This window comes from Carcharhinus amblyrhynchos, chromosome 26 (genome assembly GCF_965287045.1).
Source record: "Carcharhinus amblyrhynchos chromosome 26, sCarAmb.v2.hapA, whole genome shotgun sequence".
Classification (NCBI taxonomy): Eukaryota; Metazoa; Chordata; class Chondrichthyes; order Carcharhiniformes; family Carcharhinidae; genus Carcharhinus; species Carcharhinus amblyrhynchos.
In genome coordinates this window covers 13,355,990-13,366,987 of record NC_137349.1, presented here as the reverse complement: position 1 = coordinate 13,366,987, position 10,998 = coordinate 13,355,990, and the positions used below count along the sequence as shown (strand labels likewise).

General features: G+C 47.4%; 1 protein-coding gene across 3 annotated transcripts in view; it reads right to left on the bottom strand.

Moving 5' to 3' along the window:
• ssbp4 (single stranded DNA binding protein 4) overlaps positions 1-10,998 on the bottom strand; it is a 111,454-nt gene that overhangs the window by 3,676 nt on the left and 96,780 nt on the right. For all 3 annotated transcript variants that reach the window (XM_080212795.1, XM_080212796.1, XM_080212797.1), the window contains 4 exons: positions 10,928-10,998; positions 9,149-9,227; positions 8,562-8,590; positions 4,476-4,577 (listed from right to left, as the gene is read on the bottom strand). In XM_080212795.1, coding sequence (XP_080068921.1) covers positions 4,476-4,577; positions 8,562-8,590; positions 9,149-9,227; positions 10,928-10,998 — 281 coding nt within the window. The remainder of the gene's footprint in view (positions 1-4,475; positions 4,578-8,561; positions 8,591-9,148; positions 9,228-10,927) is intronic.

Genomic DNA, 10,998 nt, shown 5'->3' with positions numbered 1-10,998 from the left:
CGTTTCCCTCAAAAATCTGAATCTATTCAATGACTCAGCTCTTTGTGAATGAGAATTCCAAACACTACCAATTGTTTGAGAGAGAAAATATTTCCTCAACTCCATCTTAAATGGCCACTTATTCGTCAGTGTCTATAAAAACATTACGGCATTTTTAAAAAAATGTTCGATGGAAAATGTTCAGAAAGAAGTTGACAGTGTAAAATTTTGACACAAATAAAACAAACAAAGAACAAAATCAGCCCAAGAAACAGGCCCTTCGGCCCAACGAGCCCGCGCCACCATCTCAACACCACTAGTCCCCCTCTCCACCCACAAATATCTAACAAAGATCATGGAATCAAAGATGATAGCATTTCATAAGGCCATTTGGCCCATCAAGAGAGTGAATCAGCTAGTCTCACTCCTGACTCCTCACAGCCCAACACAGTTTGAGCTTTCAGGTGTTTATCCAATTCCCTTTGTTAGCCGTGGTTGAATTAGTCTTCACCAGACTCTCAGGCAGTGCATTCCGGACCCTAAACAAAGATTTTCCTCATGTCGCTTTAGATTCTTTTTCAATCTCACGGGATCCAGGGTGAGGTATCTAAATGGATACAAAATTGGCTTCTTGACAAAAGCCAGAGGGTAGATGTAGAGGGTTAATTTTCAAACTGGAGGCCTGTGACAATTGGTGTGCTCAGGGATCAGTGCAGGGTCCACTGTTATTTGTCATTTATATTAATGATTTGGATGAGAATATAGGAGGCATCGTTCGTGAGTTTGCAGATGACACCAAGATTGGTGGCATAGTGGACAGTGAAAAAAGTTATCTCCAATTGCAATGGGATCTTGATCAATTGGGCTGACAAATGGCAGATGGAGTTTAATTTAGACAAATGCAAAGTGATGCATTTTGGTAGATTGAACCAGGACAGGACTTACTCAGTTAATGGTAGGGCACTGGGAAGAGTTACAGAACAAAGAGTTGTAGGGGTACATGTTCATAACTATTTGAAAGTGGAGTCACGGATGGACAGAGTGGTGAAGGCGGCATTCGGCATGCTTGGTTTCATCAGTCGGAATACTGAATACAGGAGTTGGGATGTCTTGTTGAAGTTGTACAAGATGTTGGTAAGGTCACACTAGGAATACTGTGCACAGTTCTGGCCACTCAATTACAGAAAGGTATTATTAAACTATAGAGTGCAGAAAAGACTTACTAGGATGCTACTGGGTCTTGAGTTATAAGGACAGGCTGGATAGACTGGGACTCTTTTCTGTGGAGCTTCGGGGGCTGAGGGGTGAGCTTATAGAGGCCTATAAAATAATGAGGGGCACAGATCAGCTAGATAGTCAATATCTTTTCCCAAAGGTAGGGAAGTCTAAAACTAGAGGGCATAGGTTTAAGGTGAGAGGGGAGAGATACAGAAGTGTCCAGAGGGGCAATTTTTTCACACAGAGGGTGCTGAGTGTCCGGAATAAGCTGCCAGAGGTAGTAGTAGAGGCGGGTACAAAATTGTCTTTTAAAAAGCATTTAGATAATTACATGGGTATGATGGGTATAGAAGGGATATGGGCCAATTACGGGCAATTGGAATTAGCTTAGGAGTTTTAAAAAAAGGGTGGCATGGACAAGTTGGGCCGAAGGACCTGTTTCCATGCTGTAAACTTCTATAACCTTAAAACGGGTGTACTCTGCTTCTCAATGTTTCCACCAATGGAGCAGTTTCTCCCTATCTTCTCCATTCAACCTCATGACTTTGACTATCTCAGTCAAATCTCCTCAAACTCCTCTGGGAATACTCCCAGCTTCTACAATCTATCTGTAAATCCTGGTTGGCACAGTGGTTAGCACTGCTATCTCACAGCGCCAGGGACCTTGGGTTCAATTCCAGCCTTGGGTTCAATTCCAGCCTTGGGTCATTATCCGTTTGGAGTTTGCATGTTCTCCCCACATCCGTGTGGGGAGTAAACAGAGGTAAGCTATTTCCTATGTTAGAGACACAGTACGAGGGACCACGGGCTTAAGGTGAGGGGGGAGAGGTATAACACAGATATTAGAGGGAGGTTTTTCACAGAGGGTAGTGGGGATATGGAATGCTCTGCCAAGTAAGGTGGTGGAGGCAGGCATGCTGGAGTTGTTTAAGAGTAACTTAGACAGGCACACGAGTGGGTTGGAGATGGGAGGATATAGGAGATTGTTTCAAATAAAGTTCATTAGCATTGGGACGTCCCTGGTAATGTAAAAGGATATGGTATGATAATAATGTTTTTTCTCTTTTAATTCACAGTTTTTAAGTCGGTCCACCTTGTTGTCCAACAAGGGGCATACACGCGATGGGTCGTACTTGGGCTACTCTTGAATGTTCGAGATTGGCCTAGTGCTTCATGTCGTTAGTGTGTGCTTAAACTGGACCAGATGCTGGGCAACATGACAGCTCAGTGACTATCACTGTTTGCTGTGCAGACACATGGATTTGGGCCAGTGTCTGTGGTAGTTTGCACATTCTCCCCGTGCTTGCATGGGTTTGCTCCAGGTGCTCCGGTTTCCTCCCACACCCCAAAGATGTGCTATTAGGCTGATTGGAAGTAATAAATTGTCCCTAAATTAGTTTCCCTCAATGTGGATTGCCATAAAAACAATAGATAAGGGTCATGGGTGGAGGGGGGGGACTTGTAATATTAAAATGGCAGCACGGGCTCGTTGGGCCGAAGGGCCTGTTTCCTGGGCTGTTTTTGTTCTTTGTTCTTTGCATGGGTTTCCTCCGGGTGCTCTGGTTTCTTCCCACAATCCGAAGATGTGTAGGTTAGGTGGATTGGCCAAGCTAAATCGTCCCTTAGTGTTCATAGATGTGTAGGTCAGATGGATTAGCCACAGTAATATGTGGGATCACGGGAATAGGGTGGGGGAGGGGGCCTGGTTAAGATACTCTGTCAGAGAGCTGTTGCAGAGTCGATGGGCTGAATGGTCTCTTCAGCAATGTAGGGATTCAATGATTCTTCATCATGTGAATGTTTTGTGAACTTTTTCTGAAGCCTCTGAGCTGCACATTCTATCAACTATTTAAATTATATCTCCCCCTCCGGTTCCTTTTGTCAATTATGTCAAATCTGTGTCCCTCTGGCTGCTGATCCTCCAGTCAATGAGAACCTTACTTACTCTATCAAAACCACTCATGGTTTTGGACACCTCAACTAAATCTGCCCTTAACCTTTGCTGCTTCAAGGAGAACAATCCCAGCTTCTCCCGTCTCTCCTCATAATTCAAACCCCTCGTCCCCGATACCATTCCCATAAATCCTTACTGTACCCCCTCCAAGGTCTTACGTTCTTCTTGGAGCGCTCAGGACTAACACCCTGTTTTACTAAGATCAGCATGTAAAGTTTTAAACACACATGATACATTCGCATATGTGCACAGACACACGTGCACACACTCACACATGGAAGTGAGAAGTACACATCTCACTACCTGTCTTGTTTCACAGAGATGGGGCAATGGGTTTGTTTGGTGAAGTGCTCCATCCCAATGTGAGGTTGAGTTAAATGCACAGGTTTCATTCAGTCCCAGGCTGTGCCAAACAAGGTCAGGTATGGTCATGATGTGATCCTATTACCAAAATTATAATCCGGTTAGAACAGGAGTTCACCAGGGCTGTTTGATTTGAATTTTTAAAATGATTATCATTAAAAACCCAAAAGTTTCGTTCATTTGCTTTGGGGAAGAAAACTTGACTTCATCCCCCATTCAGGGCTCAAATGTGACCCAGTCCAGCAGCATATAAACACTGTCCTCTGAAGTGGCCTCGCTGCTTACTCAGTTGTATCAAACCTCAATGTTCAAAGTCAATCCCACAATGGCCTTGGCAGTGATGCCACATCCCTAGAATGAATGAATAAAAACCTGGCATCCGCTGGCAGAAGAACTTAAATTGTCAGTTTCCCTATGGAAAATCAGCCAAGATTCCTGCTCCTGATCACTGTCCAGTGACCCCGGGTTTCTACAGAGAGGGGAAATCAGCCAGGGATCCTGTCAAAAGCCTATGAATATCAGAACTGAGCCTGACTTTGCTCAAAAAGACAGAATCCACTCTCAAGGATGAAGGATATAAATGTCATTAGTGAACAAATGAAAATTTACAACAATCCAACAATTTTACCTGGCAATGAGGCTGGAGAAAGTCAGCATTGGAAAGGTAAAAAAAACAGAGAGAAAGAGAGAGAGAGAGAGACAGGGAGACTGAGTCACAGAGAGAGAGAGAGAAAGAGAGAGAGAGAGACTGAGACATGAGAGAAAGAGAGAGAATGTACGTGAGAGAAAGAGAGAGAGAAAGGGAAAGTATGCGAGAGAGGAACTATGAGAGAGACAGAGAGACAGAGAGAGGCAGGGACAGCGAGAGAGAGAGACAGAAACAGAGACAGAGAGAGATAGAGAGAAAGGCAGAGAGAGAGAGGGAGAGTGTGAGAGAGAGAGCAGCTGTGGCCAAACCTACGCTTTCATTTTGGAATGGGTTTAAGAAGTTGCCTGCCATCTCGCCATCGTCACGCGGAGTTCCCGGAGGATTGCTCATCCCAGTCATGTTGTTTGGGGAATTCTGAAAGGAAAAGGATGAGGAATGCTGATTGTTGGTTTTTTGACATCAGAGGAGTTGTGATAACACAGTCCCAGAATTAATGTTCTTCCCGGATAGCAATTCCCATCTTCCCACCAAATCCTGTTCCCGGCTCCCCATGGTAAACCCTGAGCACACGTGAAGAATTCAGAGAATGGGATAATTGTCCAGAATGATTCACTTAAACTCGGAATTGATACAGCCATACGAGAAAGGACACAGCAAATGGCCACTAGATGGGGACTGAATACACGTTTTAAACATGATTTAAAAAGCAAATCTGCACAATTCCCTGAAACTGGTAAATTCAGTGACAGCGGGAGGGTCAAATCAGGCTCTCTGCCTCAGTCAGAAATACAAATCCCACCTCAACTGAGAGAATCAAGGCCATAATCCAGGATGAGACTCCCAGAGCAGTACTGAGGGAGTGCTGCACTGTCAGAGGGTCAGTACTGAGGGAGTGCCGCACTGTCAGAGAGTCAGTACTGAGGGAGTGCCGCACTGTCAGAGGGTCAGTACTGAGGGAGTGCCGCACTGTCAGAGGGTCAGTACTGAGGGAGTGCCGCACTGTCAGAGGGTCAGTACTAAGGGAGTGCTGCACTGTCAGAGGGTCAGTACTGAGGGAGTGCCGCACTGTCAGAGGGTCAGTACTAAGGGAGTGCTGCACTGTCAGAGGGTCAGTACTGAGGGAGTGCCGCACTGTCAGAGGGTCAGTACTAAGGGAGTGCTGCACTGTCAGAGGGTCAGTACTGAGGGAGTGCCGCACTGTCAGAGGGTCAGTACTAAGGGAGTGCCGCACTGTCAGAGGGTCAGTACTGAGGGAGTGCCGCACTGTCAGAGGGTCAGTACTAAGGGAGTGCCGCACTGTCAAAGGGTCATCACTGAGGGAGTGCTGCACTGTCAGAGGGTCATTACTGAAGGAGTGCGGCACTGTCAGAAGGTCAGTAATGAGGGAGTGCTGCACTGTCAGAGGGTCAGTGCTGAGGGAGTGCTGCACTGTCAGAGAGTCAGTACTGAGGGAGTGCTGCACTGTCAGAGGGTCAGTGCTGAGGGAGTGCTGCACTGTCAGAGGGTCAGTGCTGAGGGAGTGCTGCACTGTCAGAGAGTCAGTACTGAGGGAGCGCCGCACTGTCAGAGAGTCAGTGCTGAGGGAGTGCTGCACTGTCAGAGGGTCAGTACTGAGGGAGTGCTGCACTGTCAGAGAGTCAGTACTGAGGGAGTGCTGCACTGTCAGAGGGTCAGTGCTGAGGGAGTGCTGCACTGTCAGAGAGTCAGTACTGAGGGAGTGCCGCACTGTCAGAGGGTCAGCACTGAGGCCCTAAAGTGATCAATTAACCATAGGATCCTCCTCCCATCACCACTGGGATTAATCCAGCTGTCGGTCAGACTGTTCGACAGGTCAAGTCTTGGCGTCAGTTTGTCACCTCTAGGGGAGCATCACATAATCAAAGCAATGAATGCCTGATCGAGGGGCTGGACATCGGGACGGGGAGGGCACTCAGCGCACACTTCCCGTACTGGAGAATCAGGCATTCAAAAACTATCCAATCCCTCCAAAGGGGCTGCTTCGATCGTGCCGCGTGCCAGCAGGCTTTTACACAGCTAGATTCCCACAAACCATAGCCAGATCCATACCCAACCCCTCTGTTTGATTCTCGCTGTGAGATTTTGCAGCCTGAAATCCTGGCAGGTGAATTCATTCAGAATTCATTCATTCAGATTCTGTCCATCAGCGGTGAAAGGATGGGGTGTTTGTGGATGGGGTGCCAATCAGGCTGCTTTATCCTGGATGGTGTCTAGCTTCCTGAGTGGTGTTGGAGTCGCACCCATCCAGGCAAGTGGGGAGTATTCCATCACACTCCTGACTTGTGCCTTGTAGATGGTGGACAGGTTTTTGGGATGTGGAGATGCCGGCGTTGGACTGGGGTAAACACAGTCAGAAGTCTCACAACACCAGGTTAAAGTCCAACAGGTTTATTTGGTAGCAAAAGCCACTAGCTTTCGGAACGCTGCTCCTTCATCAGGTGAGTGGGATTTCAGTTCACAAACAGAGCATATAAAGACACAAACTCAATTTACAGAATAATGGTTGGAATGCGAGTCTTTACAGGTAATCAAGTCTTAAAGGCACAGACAATGTGAGTGGAGAGAACGTTAAGCACAGGCTAAAGAGATGTGTATTGTCTCCAGACAGGACAGTTAGTGAGATTTTGCAAGCCCAGGCAAGTCTTGGGGGTTACAGATAGTGTGACATGAACCCAAGGTCCCAGTTGAGGCCGTCCTCATGTGTGGAACTTGGCTATCAGTCTCTGCTCAGCAACTCTGCATTGTTGTGTGTTGTGAAGGCCGCCTTGGAGAACGCTTACCTGAAGATCAGAGGCCAAATGCCCATGACCGCTGATGTGTTCCCCAACAGGAAGAGAATACTCAGTTCCGACCTCCCCAGAAGACAAACACAGGACACGTTGTCCAGTAGTTCCCCAGAACGGCGAAGCTATGACATCTTCTCTGGAGCCTTCAACATGTCATTGATGAAGACGAACATCTCGCCAGAGCCATCTCCACACCCCCACTTCTTGCCTTCAAACAACCGCACAAACTCAAACAGACCTTTGTCTGCAGTAAACCACCCAGCCTTCAGGAGAACAGTGACCATGACACCACACAGTCCTGCCGCAGCAACCTCTGCAAGACATGCTGGATCATCGACACGGATGCCATCATCTCATGTGAGAACACCATCCATCAGGTACACGGTACATACTCTTGCAACTCGGCCAATGTTGTCTACCTGATGTGCTGCAGGAAAGGATGTCCCGAGGCATGGTACATTGGGGAGACCATGCAGATGCTATGACAACAGATGAATGAACACCACTCGACAATCACCAGGCAAGAGTATTCTCTTCCTGTTGGGGAACACTTCAGCAGTCATGGACATTCGGCCTCTGATCTTTGGGTAAGCGTTCTCCAAGGTGGCCTTCACGACACACGACAACGCAGAGTTGCTGAGCAGAGACTGATAGCCAAGTTCCGCATACATGAGGACGGCCTCAACCAGGATCTTGGGTTCATGTCACACTATCTGTAACCCCCCACGACTTGCCTGGGCTTGTAAAGTGTCACTAACTGTCCTGTTTGGAGACAATACACATCTCTTTAACCTGTGCTTAACGCTCTCTCCACTCACATTGTCTGTATCTTTAAGGCCTGATTACCTGTAAAGATGCGCATTCCAACCATTATTTTGTAAATTGAGTTTGTGTCTTTATATGCCTTGTTTGTGAATAGAACTCCCACTCACCTGACGAAGGCGCAGCGCTCCGAAAGCTAGTGGCTTTTGCTACCAAATAAACCTGTTAGGTTCTTGGGAGTCAGAAGGTGAGTTACTCACTGCAAGATTCCCAGCCTCTGACTTGCTTTTATAGCCACAGAGATTACATGGTTAGTCCAATAAAGTTTCTCATCAATATTAATCCCCAGGATGTTGATAGTGGGGGTTTCAGTGATGTTAAAGCCATTGAATGTCAAAGGGTGAAGGTTAGAGTGTCTCTTGTTGGAGATGGTCATTACCTGGTATCTGTATGGTGTGAATATTATTTGCCACTTGTCAGCCCAAGCCTGGATATTGTCCAGGTCTTGTTGCATTTGAACATGGACTGCTTCAGTGTCTGAGGAGTCGCGAATGGTGCTGAACATCAGTGAACACCTCCACTTTTGATGTTACGAAGGAGGGAAGGTAATTGGTGAAGCAGCTGAAGATGGTTGGGGCTGGGACACTATCTTGAAGGACTCCTGCAGTGATGTCTCCAACCAGTAGACTGTTTAAGAGTTTACCCCCCTCACCCCTCCCGCATAATCAGTTGGGACCAATCACTTCTGCCAATTGCGTTGTTTCTGTGTTGTTGACGTGATGTAAAAATAGACCTGAGAAATAGCCAGTGACTTTTCCAGCAACACACTTACCTTTGACATTCCGTCTATATCAGCAGAACCTGTAAAATAGAGAGAGGCGATTAGTGACCCACAGCCTGAGGCTCAGATCCCACTCCCCTCATTTTTCTCCAACTTTCAGACCCTCTTCTTAATCAGCTCCTGGGGTAAGTAGGAAAGGCGAGAGGCAGCTACACTGGGCAGGGGGCAGTTACAGTGGGTGAGGAGTGTTACACTGGGCGAGGGGCAGCTACACTGGGCGAGGGGCAGTTACACTGGGCGAGGGGCAGCTACACCACGTGAGGGGTGTTACACTGAGTGAGGGGCAGCTACACTGGATGTTGCTGGACGGCCAAGTTCCTAAGCGTATTTCACAGCGAGGGGATAAGAGAGATCAGGAAAAGCTATTCCAACCTATCAACCAGTTCACATCTGATTATGTAAAGATTCTCTTATCGCTGAACGAGCACATTTCAGAAAGGAGATTGGTTCCTGTCCTGCTCTCGTCACAGGAGGATTAAAATATTCAGACAGACAGATAGAGACTCCCAGTGAAAGTGGCGAGTTACTCAGGCCTGGCTTTATATTACTCTGTGTCACTCCAAGTCTCCTGGTCTTACCTAGTGTCCCGTTCATGTGATGAGGCTCCATGCCGGCCATTCCACCCAGCGGACCCTCTGTTCCAGGACCCATCGGGAACTGAATGAGAAAAGATTGGATGAGAATGGGGGAGTGGCACTGATGGCTCACAGACAAGGGAGCAGACTGGGCCCGTTCCTCCCCAGCATTAGACATTACGACACCTTCGCTCATTTACCAATCAGCTCGATCTCTCACAACTCAGCCAGAAAGCTGAACTCTTTACTGACGCTAAAACTTGGTGTTGCACTGAGAGAGTGCTGCGCTGTCAGAGATACCATCCTGTGGAGGAGATGTGAAACTGAGGGCCTATCTGCACTCTCAGGTGGATGTTAAAAGATCCCATGGTCACTGTTCCAAAAAAGAGTGGGGAAGTTATCCCCCGTCTCCTGGGGCCTCGGTCTCCCTCGGTCAACAGCCCAAATACAGATTATCAGGCCATTATCACCTTGCTGTTTATGGGATCTTGCTGTGTACAAACTGGTTGTGTTTCATACAACACCAACTATTGGTGCCAGGATTGTCCGAGGATCTTATCAAGCTTTATAACTGCAAATTCACTCTTCTTCCCCAACAACAACAACTTTATTTTCTAAAGCTCTGTTTCTGTCATAAAATGTCCCAAAGGAGGATCAACAAACAATTTCTTTTTTTTATAAATTCATTCTTGGATATTAGTTGGCCAGCATTTATTGCCCATCCCTAGTTGCCCTTGGAGGGCAGTTGAGAGTCAACCACACTGCTGTGGCCCTGGAGTCACGTGGGCCGGACTGGGTTCCTTCCCTAAAAGGCACTGGTGAACCTGATGGGTTTTTCCGACAATCGACAATGGTTTCATGGTAGATTCTTAATTCCAGGTTTTTTTTTACTGAATTCAAATTCCACCAGCTGCTGTGGCGGGATTCGAATCCGGGGTTCCCAGAACGTTAGCTGAGTTTCTGATTAAAAGTCCAGTGATAATACCACTAAGCCATCACCTCCCCTATCATCGGCCACCTAAGGAGATGTTAGGACAAGTCTTTAAAGGAGAAAAGGGAGGGGAAGAGGTTCAGAGACAGAATTGTGGGTAATTGCCGGCGCGGTGATTGAAATCAGGGAGTGCGAGAGGCCAGAATTGGAGATCGGGGAGGGCTGTGGGCGGGGGATGGTTACAGAGATCAGGAGGAGTGAGGCCGCGGAGGGACTGGAAAACAAGGACAAAAATTTCAAAATTGAAGAGTTGCCAGACTGCAGGCCAGAGTGGGTCAGTGGGAACAGGGGGTGATTGGTGAGCGAGACGGTGTGAGTTAGGGTAGAGACAGCAGAGTTTGAATGAACTGGAGGCTGGGAAAGCATTCGGACAGTTACAGGCAGCAAAATCAGGGCTGAGAGTTCCAGCAGCAGCTGAGTTGAGACTGGGGTAAAGATGGAACACTGTTACAGGCAGAAGTACACCTCAGGCCTCCTGAATTTCACTGGGTAAGATTCCATGGGTGAAGTTCTCCTCAGTTGCCTCAATCCTGACGTACGAATGTTGACAGTAAACATTAGCAGACTGTTTAGAAGCAGTGTGTGTAAAACCAAAACCAATCCTGTGATTGGACACTTCACCAGGAACAGGAAGATGATTTATTCCAACCCCTCCCTGTACAACAACCGAATCCAGAGCTACTGAGGCCAACAGCAAACAACCGAGGCTGGGATCAGCGCGGACCTGCCATCCAAATTAAACAGACTGGCAGCTGAACTAACCAGTCACCCCCTCACTGGCACAGACTTACACTGGGGCGGTTTCCCCCGGGTCCGATGGGATTCATCATCGTGTACATGTTTTCACTGGAGTTTGTAGAAT